The sequence below is a fragment of the Pygocentrus nattereri genome, chromosome 17 (assembly GCF_015220715.1).
Source record: "Pygocentrus nattereri isolate fPygNat1 chromosome 17, fPygNat1.pri, whole genome shotgun sequence".
NCBI lineage: Eukaryota > Metazoa > Chordata > Actinopteri > Characiformes > Serrasalmidae > Pygocentrus > Pygocentrus nattereri.
Genome location: NC_051227.1, coordinates 41,051,390 through 41,076,074, shown reverse-complemented (window position 1 = coordinate 41,076,074; position 24,685 = coordinate 41,051,390). Strand labels below are relative to the sequence as shown.

The window sequence follows — 24,685 nt, the reverse complement described above, 5'->3', positions numbered from 1 at the left end:
GTGGAGAGGAAAAAATAGGAAGGAAACATAATTAAATGACTGGGCCTGTACCTGGAATGTCCAGCAGGGGCCGCTCCACAGCAACTGCAGTGGAGAAAACAGTACATGAAGAAGTGGCAATTCACTGGGTTAGCCGCTACCCACATGGAAAACGGGAAGCAATGCTCCTGCACCTGGAATCTCCAGCAGGAGTTGCTTCACTACAGCTGTAGGTGAGATTAAATAGGAAGATTTAGATTGATAGATTAATTTATACTTTTATTTCTGTACTGTAGGACAGAAAAACAGAAGGAGCGTGACTCATTTGGAGGGGGAAAATCAAGGCTCCTGCAACTGTAATCTCCAGCAGGAGCCGTTCTACTACAACTGTAGGTGAGAAAATAGAGCCATATAAAGCTAGAATAGGCAGTTGGGTTATCCATGACCCATCTGGAAGAGTAGAATCAGTGGTCCTGTATCTGGAATCTCCAGCAGGAGCCGATCCACTGCAACGGGAGGGGTGTAAACCTAGACTTAACTCCTAGGCTTAGCCTTAAGCTAACCCTAGACTCTAAAACCCAACCCTAACACCTAACCTTAACCGTAGACTACCTTAAACCTAATCTTTAACCCAAATTTTAACTTTAGACTAACCATAAACCTAAATCTTAACCCTAACCTTAACCTCACCCTAACCATAACCAATTAACCCTAATTTTTATTACCCTAACTGTAACTAATTAACCCTAATTTTTATTACCCTAACTATAACCAATTAACCCTAATTTTTATTACCCTAACCATAACCTAGAGGTTAATAATTAATAAATAGAATAATTTAATTGGACATGGGACACAAGCCTGGGCATGATCACCCTATGGCTGGCCGCCTCGGATGAAGGTGTATAGTGTTTAAAGGCTGAAACACCTGATGACTCTGAGGTACACTACTGATGATGTGTCCTAAAATTTCTTCATTTACTTCTTTAGTCATAACATATCTTAGGTAATAAAATTAATTTAATTTATACTACACCCCAAAACCCAATTACTGAGTGTGATTTAGCACCGTTGTGGACATGAGACCTGATGAGATGATTTCTGAGCCTGATGGTTTGTAAGAGGTCGGCCCGTGCACAACGATGACCCTTGATTTTCTTCGAGGGCATCGGATACTCAGGGTTTATAACCCTGAACTTTAAACCTAACCCTAACCCTAACCCTAACCCTAACCCTAACCCTACCCTAACCCTAACCCTAACCCTAACCCTAAACCCTAACCCTAACCCTAGCCCTAACCCTAACCCTAACCCTAACCCCTAACCCTAACCCTAACCCTAACCCTAACCCCTAACCCCTAACCCTAACCCTAACCCTAACCCCCTAACCCTAACCCTAACCCTAACCCTAACACTTAACCGTACTGCCTAAACCAATCCAAACACTTAACCGTACTGCCTAAACCAATCCAAACACTTAACCGTACTGCCTAAACCAATCCAAACACTTAACCGTACTGCCTAAACCAATCCAAACACTTAACCACACTCCCTAAACCAATCCAAACACTTAACCGTACTGCCTAAACCAATCCAAACACTTAACCGTACTGCCTAAACCAATCCAAACACTTAACCGTACTGCCTAAACCAATCCAAACACTTAACCGTACTGCCTAAACCAATCCAAACACTTAACCGTACTGCCTAAACCAATCCAAACACTTAACCACTCTCCCTAAACCAATCCAAACACTTAACCACTCTCCCTAAACCAATCCAAACACTTAACCACACTCCCTAAACCAATCCAAACACTTAACCACTCTCCCTAAATTATAATAACACTAAAATACAGCCCCTACGCAATCATAACTCTGTTCATCTACTAACACCTAGACTAAAAAACCCCAACACTAAACTAAAAACAGTAAATACTAAACGAAACACACCACAACACAACACACACTACACCACAGCACACCGCACAACACACACTGCACTTCACAACGCACCGCACCACACAACACACTACAACACACATTACACCACAACACACCGCACAACACACACTGCACTTCACAGCATACCACATACAGCGCACCACACACCACACTTCACAACACACACGGCACACACATGCAGCACACTGCACCACGACACACCACACAACACACACTGCACCACATTGCACACACAACATGCAGTGCACAACACACACAGCGCACCACACACCACACTGCACCTCACAACACACACGGCACACACACAGCGCACTGCACCACAACACACACTGCACCACATTGCACACACATCATGCAGTGCACAACACACACCGCGCACTGCACCACAACACACCACACACACCGCACTGCACAACACACCACCACACACACAACACACACTGCATTAGCTAACCTAACCCTAAAACTTTCAATCTAATCCCTAACCTATAAAACCAGACCCCACCCAATCTGTAGTCAGGGGACCCAACGACGGGCCCCCCGACTTTAACCATAGCTGGACCCCAAACTACAGAACACGAGTTCGGGAGCCCGGCGTTCGTCCGTTTAGGGAGAACAGAGTGAGTGATCCCCTGAAGAGGGGATCGAGTACATAGAATACAGCATTAAACCCAGAACCACACTAAAATGAGTAAAGCTTTAGAGGACGGTAGATTCTCAAGAAAAATATGCAAATTTTCCCAATATGCAAATCCTTCCAATAGACCAATGGCAACAACTCCACATCCTTAAATGATTAGATAGAGACTTAGAACCTATGAAAACATACCAAAATTCCCCCAAATAGGCGAATTCTCCCAATATGCAAATGAGGAACAACTTCACATCTTTAAATGTTAATAACTTTTAAACAAAATTAGATAGAGACGTAGAACTTTTTGCTAATAAAACTACACACTTTTCCCAACAATACTACATCATAAAACCATACGCATTCACCCCGATGGAATTTACTACTGCTAAGATAGACTAGGCTTACCAAAACCACAATACATTTAGGTGGGGGGAGCGCTGATGGTAGAAGCTTGACTCATCCTACATCTTTAAAGGTAAGGGATGAGTCCGCCATTGGTGTACAACCCCAAACAGGAGAGCCAAAGCGGTAGAAGCTTGGTATCTTCCCAGAAAAATTTCAGTGTTGGCTAACACCAGCCTGGAATTCAAAGGGAAGTTATCCGCCGGCTTGGATCTCCGCCCAAGACTGTCTGGGGGGTGACGTATTGCACGGTACCTACCTTCCCGGGGCTTGGAGTCGATCACCTGGCAACGGGTGATTGCGGCACGGTTTCCGATTCTGAGGGTCCTGGGAGGCAGTGATCGGTTCGCGGCTGGCCCTGGGCCTTTGGTCTTTGGATTCCGAGCTCTGGTGTATGCCAGGGTGGGCCTAAAGGCCTGTCTGGCTGACCTGGGTAACCTAGCGGTGCTAACAAAGGGTCAGTTGGGCAGGAGGTAAGTATTCAGCCCCCCTGGGTCCACTAGGACAGCACGCAGGGACGGTGGTCTGGGGCATACAGACCTTAAATGAGCGCCCAGTCTCCTACTTATATTAATAGCAATAACAGTGATAATGACAATAATAATAAAAAGGAAACTAATTACTTTCTAAAGGATAAAATAACTAAATTGGACATGGGACACAAGCCTAGGCATGATCAACCTATGGCTGGCCGCCTCGGACGAAGGTGTATAGTGTTTAAAGGCCGAAACACCTGATGACTCTGAGGTACACTACTGATGATGTGTCCTAAAATTTCTTAATCTACTATTTCTGTACTCTAATTTATCCACATATAAGGAATAATTCTCTTAGATATTTTTAATAATAAGAAAAACTAAAATACCAGGCGATTAGTAGGTAAGCTAACGATAATGTGTCCTAAAATGTCTTAATGTATTATCTCACACCTGTTCGTTCTCTGACTTGCCGTTGTGGGAAGGAGAATGAATGGGTGAAAAACATAGGCCAAATCAGGCCTCGAGGGTGCCCTGCTCAGTCTAGTGGCGCACTTCTCTCTTCACCTCTTTGTTCTTTGCCTCGCGAAGCAGTTAGAAGAATCAAATATAAATACAACTCTAATTTATCCATATATAAGGAATAATTCTCTTAGTAAATTAAAAAACCTAAAATACCAGACTACTAGTAGGTGCCCTAATGATAATGTGTCCTAAAAATTTCTTAAATATATTATCTCACACCTGTTCGTTCTCTGACTTGCCGTTGTGGGAAGGAGAATGAATAGGTGAAAAACATAGGCCAAATCAGGCCTCGAGGGTGCCCTGCTCAGTCTAGTGGTGCACACTTCTCTTCACCTCTTTGTTCTTTGCCTCGCGAAGCAGTTAGAAGAATCAAATATAAATACAACTCTAATTTATCCATATATAAGGAATAATTCTCTTAGTAAATTAAAAAAAACCTAAACTACCAGACTACTAGGAGGTGCGCTAATGATAATGGGTCCTAAAATTTCTTAATATATTATCTCACACCTGTTCGTTCTCTGACTTGCCGTTGTAGGAAGGAGAATGAATAGGTGAAAAACATAGGCCAAATCAGGCCTCGAGGGTGCCCTGCTCAGTCTAGTGGCGCACTCCTCTCTTCACCTTTTTGTTCTTTGCCTCGCAAAGCAGTTAGAAGAATCAAAGATAACTTAGCCCGAATACAATTATAAATAAAAAAAAGTTTTCCAACAAACAAAAGGAGATTCATCCACAGACGGAGGAACTGAAAGGCCCGATGGCGTGACTTAACAAGCGGTGGCCCGTGCAATACCCTTGATCTTCCTATCTAACCACGGCTGTTGAGGACAGTTGATGGGGGAAGTCATTGTATGTTCTCTAAACCTAACCCTAACCCTAACCCTAAACCCTAACCCTAACCCTAAACCCTAACCCTAACCCTAAACCCTAACCCTAACCCTAACCCTAACCTTAACCTCACCCTAACCATAACCAATTAACCCTAATTTTTATTACCCTAACTGTAACCCATTAACCCTAATTTTTATTACCCTAAATATAACCAATTAACCCTAATTTTTATTACCCTAACTATAACTAATTAACCCTAATTTTTATTACCCTAACCATAACCTAGAGGTTAATAATTAATAAATAGAATAATTTAATTGGACATGGGACACAAGCCTGGGCATGATCACCCTATGGCTGGCCGCCTCGGATGAAGGTGTATAGTGTTTAAAGGCTGAAACACCTGATGACTCTGAGGTACACTACTGATGATGTGTCCTAAAATTTCTTCATTTACTTCTTTAGTCATAACATATTTTAGGTAATAAAATTAATTTAATTTATACTACACCCCAAAACCCAATTACTGAGTGTGATTTAGCACCGTTGTGGACATGAGACCTGATGAGATGATTTCTGAGCCTGATGGTTTGTAAGAGGTCGGCCCGTGCACAACGATGACCCTTGATTTTCTTCGAGGGCATCGGATACTCAGGGTTTATAACCCTGAACTTTAAACCCAACTCAGCCAGTGCCATCCGTAGTCACCCACTGGGGACGTCTACGAGGTAGGCCCGTGCATAACGATGACCCTTGACTTATTGAGGGCATCGTATACCCCGCCAGTGCCACCCATAATTCACTTACCAGGGACGTGTACGAGGTAGGCCCGTGCACCCGCCAGGGCCACCCGTAAACTCACCAGGGTCATGTACGAGGTGGGCCCGGGCACCCCGCTAGTGTCACCCGTAATTCACCCACCAAGGTCATGTACGAGGTAGACCTATGCAACGCAAGTGTCACCCGTGTTTCACTCACTAGGGACGTACACGAGGTAGGCCGATGCACCCCGCCAGTGCCACCCGTAATTCACGCACCAGGGATGTATACGAGGTAGGCCCGTGCACCCGCCAGGGCCACCCGTAAACCCACCAGGGACATGTACGAGGTGGGCCCGGGCACCCCGCTAGTGTCACCCGTAATTCACCCACCAAGGTCATGTACGAGGTAGACCCATGCAACGCAAGTGTCACCCGTGTTTCACTCATTAGGGACGTACACGAGGTAGGCCGATGCACCCCGCCAGTGCCACCCGTAATTCACCCACCAGGGACGTGTATGAGGTAGGCCCGTGCAACTCGCCAGTGCCACTCGTGGTTCAAACACGAGGTAGGCCCGTGCACCCTGCCAGTGCCACCAGTAGTCATCCATTGGGTGCAGTTAACTCTCGCTATTGGTCTCTGTCCCTCTGGTATAATTAGAATTATGCTCTATGTGGTAAACATTTTTCGAATCCCCAACAGGAGCCGCTCCGCTGTAACTGTTAGTGAAAACAGTCAGAAACATTAAAAATAAATATAATTATGTTTAAATAAACCATTAAAATTATACAAAATAATCTCCACGGCAACTGTAGTGGAGAGAGAAAAAATAGGAATCATTAAATTAGACACAAATAATCTCCACGGCAACTGTAGTGGAGAGAGAAAAAATCTAAAGACTTAGAAAAATAGATATAATTATTTTAATGAGAATAGTTTTTTAAATAAATCATTAAATCATATATATCAATCTCCACGGCAACTGTAGTGGAGAGGAAAAAATAGGAAGGAAACATAATTAAATGACTGGGCCTGTACCTGGAATGTCCAGCAGGGGCCGCTCCACAGCAACTGCAGTGGAGAAAACAGTACATGAAGAAGTGGCAATTCACTGGGTTAGCCGCTACCCACATGGAAAACGGGAAGCAATGCTCCTGCACCTGGAATCTCCAGCAGGAGTTGCTTCACTACAGCTGTAGGTGAGATTAAATAGGAAGATTTAGATTGATAGATTAATTTATACTTTTATTTCTGTACTGTAGGACAGAAAAACAGAAGGAGCGTGACTCATTTGGAAGGGGAAAATCAAGGCTCCTGCAGCTGTAATCTCCAGCAGGAGCCGTTCTACTACAACTGTAGGTGAGAAAATAGAGCCATATAAAGCTAGAATAGGCAGTTGGGTTATCCATGACCCATCTGGAAGAGTAGAATCAGTGGTCCTGTATCTGGAATCTCCAGCAGGAGCCGTTCCACTGCAACGGGAGGGGTGTAAACCTAGACTTAACTCCTAGGCTTAGCCTTAAGCTAACCCTAGACTCTAAAACCCAACCCTAACACCTAACCTTAACCGTAGACTACCTTAAACCTAATCTTTAACCCAAATTTTAACTTTAGACTAACCATAAACCTAAATCTTAACCCTAACCTTAACCTCACCCTAACCATAACCAATTAACCCTAATTTTTATTACCCTAACTGTAACCCATTAACCCTAATTTTTATTACCCTAAATATAACCGATTAACCCTAATTTTTATTACCCTAACTATAACTAATTAACCCTAATTTTTATTACCCTAACCATAACCTAGAGGTTAATAATTAATAAATAGAATAATTTAATTGGACATGGGACACAAGCCTGGGCATGATCACCCTATGGCTGGCCGCCTCGGATGAAGGTGTATAGTGTTTAAAGGCTGAAACACCTGATGACTCTGAGGTACACTACTGATGATGTGTCCTAAAATTTCTTCATTTACTTCTTTAGTCATAACATATTTTAGGTAATAAAATTAATTTAATTTATACTACACCCCAAAACCCAATTACTGAGTGTGATTTAGCACCGTTGTGGACATGAGACCTGATGAGATGATTTCTGAGCCTGATGGTTTGTAAGAGGTCGGCCCGTGCACAACGATGACCCTTGATTTTCTTCGAGGGCATCGGATACTCAGGGTTTATAACCCTGAACTTTAAACCCAACTCAGCCAGTGCCATCCGTAGTCACCCACTGGGGACGTCTACGAGGTAGGCCGTGCATAACGATGACCCTTGACTTATTGAGGGCATCGTATACCCCGCCAGTGCCACCCATAATTCACTTACCAGGGACGTGTACGAGGTAGGCCCGTGCACCCGCCAGGGCCACCCGTAAACCCATCAGGGACATGTACGAGGTGGGCCCGGGCACCCCGCTAGTGTCACCCGTAATTCACCCACCAAGGTCATGTACGAGGTAGACCTATGCAACGCAAGTGTCACCCGTGTTTCACTCACTAGGGACGTACACGAGGTAGGCCGATGCACCCCGCCAGTGCCACCCGTAATTCACGCACCAGGGATGTATACGAGGTAGGCCCGTGCACCCGCCAGGGCCACCCGTAAACCCACCAGGGACATGTACGAGGTGGGCCCGGGCACCCCGCTAGTGTCACCCGTAATTCACCCACCAAGGTCATGTACGAGGTAGACCCATGCAACGCAAGTGTCACCCGTGTTTCACTCATTAGGGACGTACACGAGGTAGGCCGATGCACCCCGCCAGTGCCACCCGTAATTCACCCACCAGGGACGTGTATGAGGTAGGCCCGTGCAACTCGCCAGTGCCACTCGTGGTTCAAACACGAGGTAGGCCCGTGCACCCTGCCAGTGCCACCAGTAGTCATCCATTGGGTGCAGTTAACTCTCGCTATTGGTCTCTGTCCCTCTGGTATAATTAGAATTATGCTCTATGTGGTAAACATTTTTCGAATCCCCAACAGGAGCCGCTCCGCTGTAACTGTTAGTGAAAACAGTTAGAAACATTAAAAATAAATATAATTATGTTTAAATAAACCATTAAAATTATACAAAATAATCTCCACGGCAACTGTAGTGGAGAGAGAAAAAATAGGAATTATTAAATTACACAAAATAATCTCCACGGCAACTGTAGTGGAGAGAGAAAAAATAGGAATCATTAAATTAGACACAAATAATCTCCACGGCAACTGTAGTGGAGAGAGAAAAAATCTAAAGACTTAGAAAAATAGATATAATTATTTTAATGAGAATAGTTTTTTAAATAAATCATTAAATCATATATATCAATCTCCACGGCAACTGTAGTGGAGAGGAAAAAATAGGAAGGAAACATAATTAAATGACTGGGCCTGTACCTGGAATGTCCAGCAGGGGCCGCTCCACAGCAACTGCAGTGGAGAAAACAGTACATGAAGAAGTGGCAATTCACTGGGTTAGCCGCTACCCACATGGAAAACGGGAAGCAATGCTCCTGCACCTGGAATCTCCAGCAGGAGTTGCTTCACTACAGCTGTAGGTGAGATTAAATAGGAAGATTTAGATTGATAGATTAATTTATACTTTTATTTCTGTACTGTAGGACAGAAAAACAGAAGGAGCGTGACTCATTTGGAAGGGGAAAATCAAGGCTCCTGCAACTGTAATCTCCAGCAGGAGCCGTTCTACTACAACTGTAGGTGAGAAAATAGAGCCATATAAAGCTAGAATAGGCAGTTGGGTTATCCATGACCCATCTGGAAGAGTAGAATCAGTGGTCCTGTATCTGGAATCTCCAGCAGGAGCCGTTCCACTGCAACGGGAGGGGTGTAAACCTAGACTTAACTCCTAGGCTTAGCCTTAAGCTAACCCTAGACTCTAAAACCCAACCCTAACACCTAACCTTAACCGTAGACTACCTTAAACCTAATCTTTAACCCAAATTTTAACTTTAGACTAACCATAAACCTAAATCTTAACCCTAACCTTAACCTCACCCTAACCATAACCAATTAACCCTAATTTTTATTACCCTAACTGTAACCCATTAACCCTAATTTTTATTACCCTAAATATAACCAATTAACCCTAATTTTTATTACCCTAACTATAACTAATTAACCCTAATTTTTATTACCCTAACCATAACCTAGAGGTTAATAATTAATAAATAGAATAATTTAATTGGACATGGGACACAAGCCTGGGCATGATCACCCTATGGCTGGCCGCCTCGGATGAAGGTGTATAGTGTTTAAAGGCTGAAACACCTGATGACTCTGAGGTACACTACTGATGATGTGTCCTAAAATTTCTTCATTTACTTCTTTAGTCATAACATATTTTAGGTAATAAAATTAATTTAATTTATACTACACCCCAAAACCCAATTACTGAGTGTGATTTAGCACCGTTGTGGACATGAGACCTGATGAGATGATTTCTGAGCCTGATGGTTTGTAAGAGGTCGGCCCGTGCACAACGATGACCCTTGATTTTCTTCGAGGGCATCGGATACTCAGGGTTTATAACCCTGAACTTTAAACCTAACCCTAACCCTAACCCTAACCCTAAACCCTAACCCTAACCGCACTCCCTGAACCAATCCAAACACTTAACCGCACTCCCTGAACCAATCCAAACACTTAACCGCACTCCCTGAACCAATCCAAACACTTAACCGCACTCCCTGAACCAATCCAAACACTTAACCGCACTCCCTGAACCAATCCAAACACTTAACCGCACTCCCTGAACCAATCCAAACACTTAACCGCACTCCCTGAACCAATCCAAACACTTAACCGCACTCCCTGAACCAATCCAAACACTTAACCGCACTCCCTGAACCAATCCAAACACTTAACCGCACTCCCTGAACCAATCCAAACACTTAACCGCACTCCCTGAACCAATCCAAACACTTAACCGCACTCCCTGAACCAATCCAAACACTTAACCGCACTCCCTGAACCAATCCAAACACTAAAATACAGCCCCTACGCAATCATAACTCTGTTCATCTACTAACACCTAGACTAAACAACCCCAACACTAAACTAAAAACAGTAAATACTAAACTAAAAACAGTAAATACTAAACAAAATACACCACAACACACACTACACCACAACACACCGCACAACACACACTGCACTTCACAACGCACCACATACAGCGCACCACACACCACACCTCACAACACACACTGCACCACATTGCACACACATCATGCAGTGCACAACACACACCACAACACACCACACACAACGCACTGCACAACACATCACCACACACTGCACACACAACACACACTGCACTACACAGCACACACTAACCTAACCCTAAAACTTTCAATCTAATCCCTAACCTATAAAACCAGACCCCACCCAATCTGTAGTCAGGGGACCCAACAACGGGCCCACCGACTTTAACCATAGATGGACCCCAAACTACAGAACACGAGTTCGGGAGCCCGGCATTCGTTCCTTTAGGGAGAACAGAGTGAGTGATCCCCTGAAGAGGGGATCGAGTACATAGAATACAGCATTAAACCCAGAACCACACTAAAATGAGTAAAGCTTTAGAGGACGGTAGATTCTCAAGAAAAATATGCAAATTTTCCCAATATGCGAATCCTTCCAATAGACCAATGGCAACAACTCCACATCCTTAAATGATTAGATAGAGACTTAGAACCTATGAAAACATACCAAAATTCCCCCAAACAGGCGAATTCTCCCAATATGCAAATGAGGAACAACTTCACATCTTTAAATGTTAATAACTTTTAAACAAAATTAGATAGAGACGTAGAACTTTTTGCTAATAAAACTACACACTTTTCCCAACAATACTACATCATAAAACCATAAGCATTCACCCCGATGGAATTTACTACTGCTAAGATAGACTAGGCTTACCAAAACCACAATACATTTAGGTGGGTGGAGCGCTGATGGTAGAAGCTTGACTCATCCTACATCTTTAAAGGTAAGGGATGAGTCCGCCATTGGTGTACAACCCCAACCAGGGGAGCCAAAGCGGTAGAAGCTTGGTATCTTCCCAGAAAAATTTCAGTGTTGGCAAACACCAGCCTGGATTTCAAAGGGAAGTTATCTGCCAGCTTGGATCTCCGCCCAAGACTGTCTGGGGGGTGACGTATTGCATGGTACCTACCTTCCCGGGGCTTGGAGTCGATCACCTGGCAACGGGTGATTGTGGCACGGTTTCCGATTCTGAGGGTCCTGGGAGGCAGTGATCGGTTCGCGGCTGGCCCTGGGCCTTTGGTCTTTGGATTCCGAGCTCTGGTGTATGCCAGGGTGGGCCTAAAGGCCTGTATGGCTGACCTGGGTAACCTAGCAGTGCTAACAAAGGGTCAGTTTGGCAGGAGGTAAGTATTCAGCCCCCCTGGGTCCACTAGGACAGCACGCAGGGACGGTGGTCTGGGGCATACAGACCTTAAATGAGCGCCAAGTCTCCTACTTATATTAATAGCAATAACAGTGATAATGACAATAATAATAAAAAGGAAACTAATTACTTTCTAAAGGATAAAATAACTAAATTGGACATGGGACACAAGCCTAGGCATGATCAACCTATGGCTGGCCGCCTCGGACGAAGGTGTATAGTGTTTAAAGGCCGAAACACCTGATGACTCTGAGGTACACTACTGATGATGTGTCCTAAAATTTCTTAATCTACTATTTCTGTACTCTAATTTATCCACATATAAGGAATAATTCTCTTAGATATTTTTAATAATAAATAAAAAAAACGAAAATACCAGGCGATTAGTAGGTAAGCTAACGATAATGTGTCCTAAAATGTCTTAATGTATTATCTCACACCTGTTCGTTCTCTAACTTGCCGTTGTGGGAAGGAGAATAAATGGGTGAAAAACATAGGCCAAATCAGGCCTCGAGGGTGCCCTGCTCAGTCTAGTGGCGCACTTCTCTCTTCACCTCTTTGTTCTTTGCCTCGCGAAGCAGTTAGAAGAATCAAATATAAATACAATTCTAATTTATCCATATATAAGGAATAATTCTCTTAGTAAATTAAAAAACCTAAAATACCAGACTACTAGTAGGTGCCCTAATGATAATGTGTCCTAAAAATTTCTTAAATATATTATCTCACACCTGTTCGTTCTCTGACTTGCCGTTGTGGGAAGGAGAATGAATAGGTGAAAAACATAGGCCAAATCAGGCCTCGAGGGTGCCCTGCTCAGTCTAGTGGCGCACTCCTCTCTTCACCTCTTTGTTCTTTGCCTCGCGAAGCAGTTAGAAGAATCAAATATAAATACAACTCTAATTTATCCATATATAAGGAATAATTCTCTTAGTAAATTGAAAAAACCTAAACTACCAGACTACTAGGAGGTGCGCTAATGATAATGGGTCCTAAAATTTCTTAATATATTATCTCACATCTGTTCGTTCTCTGACTTGCAGTTGTGGGAAGGAGAATGAATGGGTGAAAAACATAGGCCAAGTCAGGCCTCGAGGGTGCCCTGCTCAGTCTAGTGGCGCACTCCTCTCTTCACCTCTTTGTTCTTTACCTCACAAAGCAGTTAGAAGAATCAAATATAACTTAGCCCGAATACAATTATACATAAAAAAAAGTTTTCCAACAAACAAAAGGAGATTCATCCACAGACAGAGGAACTGAAAGGCCCGATGGCGTGACTTAACAAGCGGTGGCCCGTGCAATACCCTTGATCTTCCTATCTAACCACGGCTGTTGAGGACAGTTGATGGGGGAAGTCATTGTATGTTCTCTAAACCTAACCCAGCCAGAGCCTTCGGACCAAGCACGCTAATCGAATCCCAGCAGTCTCCTGTCGAATACAATACTAAAAAACATCCCAAACCTTGGGGAATAAATAAGCTTAAAACATGGGCCAAGCCAGACCTAGAGAATGCCCGGCTCAGCCTAGTAGGGTAATTCCTTCCTTCTTTATCTGTTCCTTCTAAGTCTCATAATGCAGTGAACATTAAAAAATATGACCCCAAAACTACCATCACACTAAAAACATAACCCCAACACTAAAACCAGCCCTAAACCTAACCGTAACCCCAAACCCAGCCCTAAAACCTAACCGTAACCCCAAACCCAGCCCTAAAACCTAACCGTACTCCCTAAACCAATCCAAACACTTAACCACTCTCCCTAAACCAATCCAAACACTTAACCACACTCCCTAAACCAATCCAAACACTTAACCACACTCCCTAAACCAATCCAAACACTTAACCACACTCCCTAAACCAATCCAAACACTTAACCACTCTCCCTAAACCAATCGAAACACTTAACCACACTCCCTAAACCAATCAAAACACTTAACCATACTCCCTAAATTATAATAACACTAAAATACAGCCCCTACGCAATCATAACTCTGTTCATCTACTAACACCTAGACTAAAAAACCCCAACACTAAACTAAAAACAGTAAATACTAAACACACCACAACACAACACACACTACACCACAGCACACCGCACAACACACACTGCACTTCACAACGCACCACACACACCACACTACACACATAGGCAGCACACACAGTGCACTGCACCACACAACACACTACAACACACATTACACCACAACACACTGCACAACACACACTGCACTTCACAACACACCACATACAGCGCACCACACACCACACTACACCTCACAACACACACACAGCACACTGCACCACGACCGTGACTGAGGTACACTACTGATGTGTCCTAAAATTTCTTAATCTACTATTTCTGTACTCTAATTTATCCACATATAAGGAATAATTCTCTTAGATATTTTTAATAATAAGTAAAACTAAAATACCAGGTGATTAGTAGGTAAGCTAACGATAATGTGTCCTAAAATGTCTTAATGTATTATCTCACACCTGTTCGTTCTCTGACTTGCCGTTGTGGGAAGGAGAATAAATGGGTGAAAAACATAGGCCAAATCAGGCCTCGAGGGTGCCCTGCTCAGTCTAGTGGCGCACTTCTCTCTTCACCTCTTTGTTCTTTGCCTCGCGAAGCAGTTAGAAGAATCAAATATAAATACAACTCTAATTTATCCATATATAAGGAATAATTCTCTTAGTAAATTAAAAAACCTAAAATACCAGACTACTAGTAATCCCTCTGACTTGCCGTTGTGGGAAGGAGAATGAATGGGTGAAAAACATAGGCCAAGTCAGGCCTCGAGGGTGCCCTGCTCAGTCTAGTGGCGCACTCCTCTCTTCACCTCTTTGTTCTTTGGCTCGCGAAGCAGTTAGAAGAATCAAATATAAATACAACTCTAGTTTATGTAAGGAATAATTCTCTTAGTAAACCTAAAATACCAGACTACTAGTAGGTGCGCTAATGATAATGTGTCCTAAAAAATTTCTTAATGTATTATCTCACACCTGTTCGTTCTCTGACTTGCCAGTGTGGGAAGGAGAATGAATAGGTGAAAAACATAGGCCAAGTCAGGCCTCGAGGGTGCCCTGTTCAGTCTAGTGGTGCACTCCTCTCTTCACCTCTTTGTTCTTTACCTCACAAAGCAGTTAGAAGAATCAAATATAACTTAGCCCAAATACAATTATACATAGTAAAAAAAGTTTTCCAACAAACATAAGGAGATTCATCCACAGACGGAGGAACTGAAAGGCCCGATGGCGTGACTTAACAAGCGGTGGCCCGTGCAATACCCTTGATCTTCCTATCTAACCACGGCTGTTGAGGACAGTTGATGGGAGAAGTCATTGTATGTTCTCTAAACCTAACCCTAACCCCTAACCCTAACCCTGTCTCGCGACGGTCTAAACCCAGCTCACGTTCCCTGTTAGTGTTAGTCCTCTGTGTGGACAACCGCTGGATTTTTAATTGCAGACTCTCGTCTCTTAATTTTTTGCCGGGACCGTTTCCTGGGTGGACGAGGTGGCAGAGCGATAGGAAAAGGGATTAGAGGTCCCCATGATGTGGACCGTGGCAAGGGAGTATCCACATGGTGGGGTAAAGGTGGAAAATCCTCTTCATTTAGAGGAATCTCCTCCACTGAGGAAGCATTTACCCTCTGTTCCTCCCCTACAACCTCCGGTGTGCTTTTAAGTGTGGAAATAATTTTTTCCACACTATTAACTGCACTCCCCATGTATTTTTTTGGGTACCTTTTTTGGTACCATCTAGTGGCGACCTCTAGTGCCTCTACCCCGTCCTGCACCCCCACCTTTTTCAGCTCTGCGGTTTCCTGGCTGATGTGTTAGGTAATGCTCTGTGAGTAGGAGCCGTTTGGTGTAGGCCCAGATTTAGCATTTCCTTCCAACAAGATTCTGGTCTGGGGTGTTATGTTTGCTGGTTTCACCACCTCAGAAAGGTAAGTAGTTAGTGTGGAGAAGGTTGGGGGCTCTATTTCAGCGTTAGCCGCAACCTTCTCCATGTGGTGGTGAGACCGCATTAGATTAAATAAAATCCTCACCAGGTCAGTAAATCTTTTGTATTTGGCATTATTTTTGTCCTGTGTGTTTGTTTGTAGGTTAGAAAAAATTGGATTTGTGTTCTTTGTTGTGTTTCTTATTTTTGCGTTTGTTACTTTGTTTTGTTTCCTGTTTCCCAGGTGCGGCACCTTGTTTACCGCTTGGATTTTGCAGTGCAGGAGCACTGTGGTTTTTGGTCCAGATACGTATTGTATTTTGTTCCTGGGGTTTTGAAAAATTTACATTGTTCCCGCGGTTGGGAAAATGTGAGTAGTTGTATTTATTTAAAGGTCCCCGAACCCTCGTTACTTCAGGCAGAAAAGGCCGATAATCACGCACCTCAGGGCTCCTAAACTATGACCCGGGTCTGGGTCCACTGTCAGCCCGGAAAGACCGTATATCGGGTCTGGTCCAGTGGAACCGGGGCTCCCTCTCAAAAGACCTCATCCAGAATCGAGATTCCTGTCTTTTAAGTTGAGTATTATAATTAGGTCTATGCTGAAACATTTTTGATTTTGAGGTACAAGTCTGTTGCAACGTTTCGGTTTTATAAAATAAACCTTATTCAGGCACAGACTTGTACAAAAAAAATGAGAATTTGTTTTTGCAGTTAAAGGGACTTTCCTATATAGAAAAGAGGGAGAGAGCTTTTTAAGGGAAAAGTTTCAGGTCTGTCTCTTCCTGAATAGGAAAAGTCAGATAAAATAAGTAGAACAAAAAGGGAAAACAGAAAAAAGGAAAAGAATATACACGTGGACAAAATTGTTGGTACCCCTCGATTAATGAAAGAAAAACCCACAATAGTAACAAGAATAACTTTAATTTGACAAAAGTAATAATAAATAAAAATTCTATGATAACGAACAAATGAAAGTCAGATATTGCTTTTCAAACATGCTTCAACAGAATTATTTAAAAAAATAAACTCATGAAATAGTCCTCCCTCTTGTCACCTCATTGGCCCCACTGGACCACAGCCATCATCCAACCAGGTGATAGCCCAGTCAAGTGGGGGGCGTGTACTTTTTGTTTACAGTAGCATATAAGCAGCTGGTTTGAGCTTCCCAAACCACCTCTGATCCTTGTCTTGCCAAGATCAGCAACCTACTTGACCTTCTTGACCTTCTCTGCTCCAGTGACCAGCAATCTTCTCGACTGAGATGGCTTCTTCTGCTGCTTCTTCTTCTGCTGCTTCTTGCTTCTGCTGAGTAAGTACAAGTTTGTCTTTAATTTACTGTAGTAAACTGTATGGCCACTTTGACTTGGCTACAAGGAAAATGCTATGGGAACCAACAAAGCATGTTAATTTGATGTTTATACTTGTTTTTGGATTACTTAATGCTCAACAATTCTATGTAAATTTAGCTTTACAGGGATAATAAATATGTAAAGATAGCTGCTGATTTTTAAGAATAAATACATTGATAACAGTACAGGTCTATGGATGTTACACAGTCAGAGGCTGGGAAATATCCACCATATGGTTGATCTCCCAGCTTGAGAGAATTTTCTGTACATTTTGACTGAAAATATCTCAGCTTCTTTGCTAGCTACAGTATATTCACAAAGATTTTTTTTAAATGTTTTAATTTTCTTCTTTAAAATATTTCCATGAGTCATGTGTTCTAAACCTGTGAATTGCTCCCAGCGTGTGAATGGGCTTAATGATGCTGTAATAGGCCCGTTGTTAGACTATGCTCATTAATGCTAAAATATCTGTCTTTCTATTTTTTCTGTTTTTATCTAACCGGCAACCTCGCAGTAGGAACTTTCTCCTGTGTCCTATTTGCAAGAAGACTCATTGGAGCCTTCCAGTTCACCTCAGACGATCCTGCACGAGGACCTCGTCAAAAGCTGACATTCTGGCTGTGGTGGAATCTGCCAAGAGAGCTGTCAGCAATCTGATGCGCACTGGTCGTGTCTGGGAGTACTCTCTCCTCAGAAGGATCATGCAGAGCCCTGATACTATTGGCAGGTAAGATGCTGACCAAAGTTACCATAAAGTATATATTTTTTCTTATTTTAGTATAAGAAAGCTAAATGTTGATATGTGTTTTATTCCTCGCAGGATGATCGAGGAGCTGGAGAGCAGAGGAAACGCTGTGGTTGGCATCCCAACTGAAGCCCCGACTGCTGCTGTTCCAGCTGTTCCTGATGTTCCTGTCGAGGCTCCGGCTGAGTCCAGCTCAGAAAGCTCTGGGGAACTCTATCAGTGGTGAGTGTTTACGTTCCTCGATTTCTCTCATTCCTTTTAGATTTTTGGAAGGTCACTGTGTTTCTTGTGAAGTGCAAAAAGTTTAATACTTGTTTTTGCTTTTTGTTTTTTTTTTTTTCAGCCCTGATACAACCAAGCAGGGAACTTCCCTTAGGGAGAGGATGGCAAGTTTGGGCTACTACAAGAAGCACTCGCTAGACCATGATCTCCTTGTCAGCTTCGCAAAGTTTCTACAGTTTGACATGTCGAACGAAAACTTCAAACAGGAGGTAAGAAAATTGGTATTGCAAATATATTAGTCATTACATAATTATAACACATTAGTCCATCTATTTCATCTAAACATCAACAAGTTTTAAAGTAAATTTCTTATGTTCTTCTGTTTTCCAGGTGGAGAATGTTGCAAGGTTCCTGTACTTCATGGACCCTCAGCAGGCCAGTCTCCTGTTTGTGCGACAGCATGAGAAGTCCCGAGAGTATTTCCTCAAGCTCTCAGAGGCCGGACTCAGCAAGCAGACGGTACAGAATTACATCAAGAGTGTTAAAAGGTGAGCAGTGTACTCCTGATGTATATACTATGCTATATATAAATATACTGCTAAATTTGAATCATAGGGACTGATTTTTCCTTTATTCTTTCCTTCCTTAAGGTTCTTGAAGTTCCACACGGGCAGCACTGACCTGTGCTTCACGGACAGAGTTCTGCACGAGGACTGCAAGAACTACATCTCATTCCTGGACAACATCCAGATGGCAACTTCAAAACAAGTCAGCAAGGAGACGACCAGGAAGAGGTCAGTATCTTTATTGAATATTAAAATAATGAACTGGACCCACAATGTAATTTTAACAATAAATGTATTGATAATAGGTTATAACAATGCTTCGCTTTATCTTCACAGATTCAATACCTTCCAGGAGGGTGTTCTCTCTTCAACGCAGGTCACTGCAGTGCGGGCCGCTGCCAAGAAAGACTTCCTGGCTGTCATTGGGAAGCTGCATGCGGGAGAGTGCTCTCCAGGCCATCAGCTGACCCTGACAGAGTTGCAGCTGGTCCTCTATTACCTAGAGGCCATTGTGATTCTGGAGCATGCCCAGCGGCCTGGAGTTGTTGAGCACATGACTAAGTATTAACCTAGTTATAAGTCTTATTTTTTTATTTCTTTCTGATTTCAGTATTTGAATCATTCACTCAGTTTAACAAATGAATCATTTGTTTGTGTGCTGTAGGTCACGGAATGGATCAGCCGAAGGAGAGATGACACTCGTCCTGGTTTCGTTGTGGTGGCAGTAAAGGAGCATAAGACTGCTGCCACTCAGGTGGCCACCTTTGTTCTTACCCAGGAACAGGAGATGGTAAGATGCTTAATCTTTGATATAGTTATGTTATAAATGGCATTAGGTTTTAGATATGTGCTGTGATAATGCTAGATTTTAATTGTATGTTTTGTTTTTTGTGTTTTCTTTTCACAGTGGTTCGATCTCTACTTCTGCAAACCTTCCAGATGCTGCATCCATCGTTCAGCAGTGGAAGCCATCTGGGGGCATCGATGTTGCAATGGACAGTGTTGTGCTGCAGAAGTTTTGCAGGACGCAGAGGTGGAAGAGACTTGCGGTGGCAGATATAGAGGGGAAGGGCAGGGGAGTGTTAGTGACAAGGCCTTTTGCCTTGGGGGAAGTTGTGTGCGACTACCACGGTAAAGTGGTGTCGAGGCAGGAGGGCTTAGCGACCCATACAGCGACAGCAGAGAAAGAGAGTGGGTACATGTTTTTTTATAATTCTGGACAGGTAGCCCGGTGTATTGACGCTCATGAGGAAGAGTGTCCGTGCCATCCAGGAATGTGCACATTTGGCCGTTTAATTAATCATTCCTCAAAGAAGGCAAATTTACGACCACGGTTGTATAGTGTAGATGGCAAAGATGTAATCCTCTTCATTGCCATACGCAATATTAAAGTCCAAGAGGAGCTCCTGTTTGATTACGGCGTCAACAGGAAGTCTTTTGCTGGGGAGGGGTTAGATTTAGTTGTTTGGCTGTAGTCCCTGCAGCAAAAATCTGAGTTTAATTGAAAATGTAAATAAATATGTAGATAGAAATGTAAATATTAGGGTTAGTTAGGATAAGAGATAGGATTAGGGTTAGGCTAAGTTATATATGTAATATGTGTAATATATTTTCACAAAGCTTTATCTGTATGTACTTCTTCTGTATGTACTTGCAAAACTTCTGCAAACTTCAATAAACTGATTGTTTCCTGATATTTGTCTGGTCTTATTTGTTCTTTGACATGGCTGGTCAGCAATACTTCTGCTTAGATATTCAGACTGAGAGCATGCTCCTCCCATCCCCCAAAGCTAAGGGACCCTGCTGCTATTGTCTTGCAAATGAAGGCCCTCTGACCCTAAGATCCCCAGCAGGGTTATTTACTGTGGACACACTGCACTCTAACATATATTTTTCAAAGCTCTGTATCTTCATAGTACAACATCTAATCGCAAAATGTCAATACACAATGTTGTTGAGCATGTCTAGAACTATCCAACGACATAAGGTTTGTGTCTGTACCTTGTATAGAGCCAGAGATATGGACCGGTAAACATGGCTTTTCTATAGCCTAAAATAGTGCACCTCAGGCGGCCGCATGGCTGCTGTGACCCGCTGGATAAAAGTCAGTGAGGTTGGCAACTTCCAGAATGAAGGTATCCCTGTGACTGATTTTGAACGGCCGTAACTCAAAGAAATCTAAACACATCCACAAGAAATTTAATACACTTGTAGCGTGAGACATGCTCTTTCCAACGAGCCCATGGACATCCATGTGAATAGCAGTCCCGCGGAGAACTGCACCCTCAAATGTGGCGATATTCTAAACGTTCTATCATCGCGGGCAAAGGTTTGATCGCAAAATGACAAGAGAACACTTTATAGAGCATGTGAAGACCTATCCAACGACATAAGGTTTGTGTCTATACCTTGTACAGAGCCAGAGATATGGACCGGTAAACAGGGCTTTTGTCTAACCGAAAATAGTGCACCTCAGGCGGCCACAGTATGCGACTTTCGCGCCACGTATAAACAGAGCTAACTCGCTGAAATCTGAACCAATCTGCCTGAAACTTGGAAAGATTATAAAAGCATTTGAGTGCTTTCAAAGGCCACCCTGGCTGTCTGTAATAGTTTTGGAGAACCCGAGATACAGAGCTGTAAATATTACCTGCAAAGTTACATTTGAACAGCTGTAACTCAGTGAAAACTTAATGAATCATCCTGATACTAATATATGTTGTAGAGGAGGTCAAGAACTTTCCGATGCCAACCTCATTCCTTGTAATGGTTTTCAAAAAAATTAACAGTACTGCAGTATTCCCTGCAACCAATAGGTTACAGGTGTTGATGCAAAAGCGTTGAGGATTGTGCAAAATGTGGGCTTTTTTGTGAAAGCAGCAGCTTAAAGTAGAGATAAGTAAGGGAAAAAATAGCCAACGAAAAACACCCAACCGTTCGGCCGTGTCGGACATTCCTCTCTGCAACCCATTTGTTGCAAAATGAAAAAAGGGTATAAAAATGAAAATAAACAATATAGACCAAAGCCTGATAACACAAAGAGTCTAAAATAGCAAGCTGTGCTGTGTATTTGCTGTTCAAAGTAAGAAAAAGCATGTGCAGCAAATGTGTTGCAGGCCCTGCAACACATTTGTTGCCTCTGCAACAAACGTGTGGCAGAGTCAACCTCAACAGGGTCTTCTTTCCCCACTGATTCTGCCAAGCCCGCTCCCTTGGCTGTGGTTTCACTAGAAAGTAAGTAGGGACACTGGGAATCTCGTGCATCCATTCAGAAGCTGGCCCCTCCGCCAGTGCACCAGACTCACTTGATCTTGATACGCCCTCGGCCTACAGTGAGTATGCGAACACAGATCCGCGGTGTGCTCTTAACCATTGAGACCACTCACACTCCACAAATTCCAACATGACAGACAAAAATGCATGTTAGCCATGGCCACCACATTCACCCGGACCACCATGGAAGGCGCTCACGTAGCACAGAGGCATGAGTGGATACCAGGAGATGTTCCCCATCTCTGCGATTCCCCCATGCTCAGTGTCCACCCTGGCTATCCCGGTAGCACGTGCGAACATAGTGGACAGGCAGGGTTGCCAGACAGTGGTTAGGGTATTTAAGATTTAAGGCTATGGCCATAAGGGACTAAGAACTACATTTATAATTCAACCCCAGACTTCCTCCGGTTTGGGTTTTAATCGGGTGAGGATTAAGTCAGGTTTACGTAAAGGGTGGGGTTAAAGTTAGGTTTTAGAGATGGTGTTTCAGGTTAGGTTTTAGGGGCAGGGTTAGGTTTAGATTTAATAAGGGTTTAAGTTCAGGTTTAAGGCTGGGGTTAAAGGTTGGGGCAGGATTAGGTTTAGATTTAATAAGGGTTTAAGTTCAGGTTTAAGGCTGGGGTTAAGGTTGGGGCAGGGTTAGGTTTAGATTTAATAAGGGTTTAAATTCAGGTTTAAGAGTGGGGTTAAGGATAAGGTATAATCCTTTGGATAATCCCAAATCACCAAAGTCCCAAATCACCACGGCCACCAGCCAATTAGGAAAACCCCACTGGTCTGGTACCTGTGTTATGCACTGGCCTATCCACTGTCAATCACAAAATATATCCTCCCATTCTCCTTAGTTCCTGCACAGATTTACAAAATGGTCCTTTTCTGTTCGTTCAGGCCCCCCAGATGCATCGATCCCAGTTTATCTATCCATTCCCTCTCTTTTTTCTTTCTGGCATTGAGGGACCACAGAGCACTGCACTCCAGTCCCATAACTCTCAGTGATTCCGATCCATGTCTGATGAAATGCTGAATCAACAGGGTATGAGCCACTTTTCTGTGTCTCACATTGTGCCTGTGTTGGTACATGCGGGTAGCCAGGTTATTTTTAGTCTCACCCACATATTGTAAATTACATTTATAGCAATAAATTAAATAGACATAGTTAGAAATATCTGGTTTTAGAGGTGGCCAAATGGAAAATAAGATTTTAGTGTTTGGATTGGAGATCCAACGTTTGGGTTCAAATTCTATAATATTAGGTTTAGTTCTGATTCCCTGTAATGGAGGTAATTTGGTGTGTACCAATAGGTCCTTTAAATTTTTATTCTTACGGTAGGCCGAGATTATCCTGTGATGCTTCAGCATTCCATCAGACTTGGTAAAATTGATAAAATTATCTTTTAATTTATTTAGATCCACACTCCCTTTCGAGAAAGTGGTAATCAATGGAATCATCTCTGTGGTTTCTTTCTCTTTTTCGGATAGATATCCCTCCAGGCATCCCCGAAGAAATGAACGGGAGTACCCGCGTCGTCTGAGGGCCTGAAAAAGGATCTCTTTTGCAGTCCAGAAATCCTCCTCCTGAGTGCAGGTTCTGTGAAACCTCAGGAGTTGAGATTTCACAATACCCCTAAAAGTATGCTTTGGGTGATAACTGGACTTGAATAGAAGGACATGCGTATCTGTTTCCTTGAAATAGACCTTGACATGAAGTTTATGGTCATTTAGAAAATCATTACCTTTATAAGTTACAGTGTCCAAAAAATGGACCTCTGTCCTGTGTAATGTATATTTAATCTTAATCGAATGATTGAATTGATTAAGATGGTTTGTGAATTGTGTAAATTCCTCTTCTGTTCCAGACCAGACACCCCAGATGTCATCAAGGAATCTATAATAATAGAGAGGTTTGGCGTGCCACGCAGCAAGTGCCGCTTCCTCCCATCGGGCCATAAATATATTGGCATATGATGGGGCAAACCTCTTCCCCATCGCAGTACCCTTGACCTGAAGGTAAAATTGAGTCAAATTCAAAAATCACTCTTAGTTAAATTAATTTCCAATAATATTAATAAGTCGTCAGGTCTGGTTTCATCAGGGTATCGCGTGAACCACTCTTTCACTGCCTCCAGTCCCGCTGGAGTCTCTATGTTAGTATAGAGACTGTCTATATCCACGGTGAACAGGAAGCAGTCAGGTGGAAAGTGGATATTCTTGATCTTATCTATATAATCATACGTGTCCTTAATGTAGCTCGGGTGTCTGGTGCTCCTCAGTTCCCTGGGTGTGCATGGGACTGCTGCTCTCTGCATGCAATTGCTGGTGACAGACACAAGGACTCCCTCCACGGCTCCTCAATAAGCGGCGGGTTCCTAGTCTCTTGTGTGTCAGCACAGGGCAAAATCTGAATTAAATCCAGACAGTCCTCTGTGTGGACAACTGCTGGATTTTTAATTGCAGACTCTCGTCTCTTAATTTTTTGCCGGGACCGTTTCCTGGGTGGACGAGGTGGCAGAGCGATAGGAAAAGGGGTTAGAGGTCCCCATGATGTGGACCGTGGCAAGGGAGTATCCACATGGTGGGGTAAAGG

General features: G+C 43.1%; 1 protein-coding gene across 4 annotated transcripts; it reads left to right on the top strand.

The window, feature by feature from the left end:
* The first annotated feature begins 6 nt into the window (after positions 1-6).
* LOC119265794 lies at positions 7-20,524 on the top strand. Of its 4 annotated transcripts, XM_037546803.1 has the most exons (13): positions 7-212; positions 276-372; positions 6,834-6,930; positions 16,188-16,313; positions 17,184-17,255; positions 17,810-18,022; positions 18,116-18,262; positions 18,384-18,531; positions 18,653-18,810; positions 18,913-19,056; positions 19,165-19,389; positions 19,493-19,618; positions 19,736-20,524. In XM_037546803.1, exons 6-12 carry the CDS (start codon positions 17,952-17,954, stop codon positions 19,554-19,556), a joined length of 957 nt encoding a protein of 318 aa, XP_037402700.1. In that variant the 5' UTR covers positions 7-212; positions 276-372; positions 6,834-6,930; positions 16,188-16,313; positions 17,184-17,255; positions 17,810-17,951; the 3' UTR covers positions 19,557-19,618; positions 19,736-20,524. The 4 variants fall into 4 exon arrangements, with proteins under 4 accessions (XP_037402700.1, XP_037402699.1, XP_037402702.1 ...); XM_037546802.1 differs by lacking the exons at positions 7-212; positions 276-372 and adding an exon at positions 6,485-6,770; XM_037546805.1 differs by lacking the exons at positions 7-212; positions 276-372; positions 6,834-6,930 and adding an exon at positions 6,485-6,770.
* Positions 20,525-24,685: the final 4,161 nt, after the last annotated feature.

What these genes read in the sequence shown, in the direction of transcription:
- LOC119265794 (XM_037546803.1), top strand. Translation starts at nt 17,952, where the DNA reads ATGCGCACTGGTCGTGTCTGGGAGTACTCTCTCCTCAGAAGGATCATG. An exon ending in AGCCCTGATACTATTGGCAG is followed by an intron (nt 18,023 to 18,115) that starts GTAAGATGCTGA and finishes TATTCCTCGCAG; the next exon opens with GATGATCGAGGAGCTGGAGA. An exon ending in TACATCAAGAGTGTTAAAAG is followed by an intron (nt 18,811 to 18,912) that starts GTGAGCAGTGTA and finishes TCCTTCCTTAAG; the next exon opens with GTTCTTGAAGTTCCACACGG.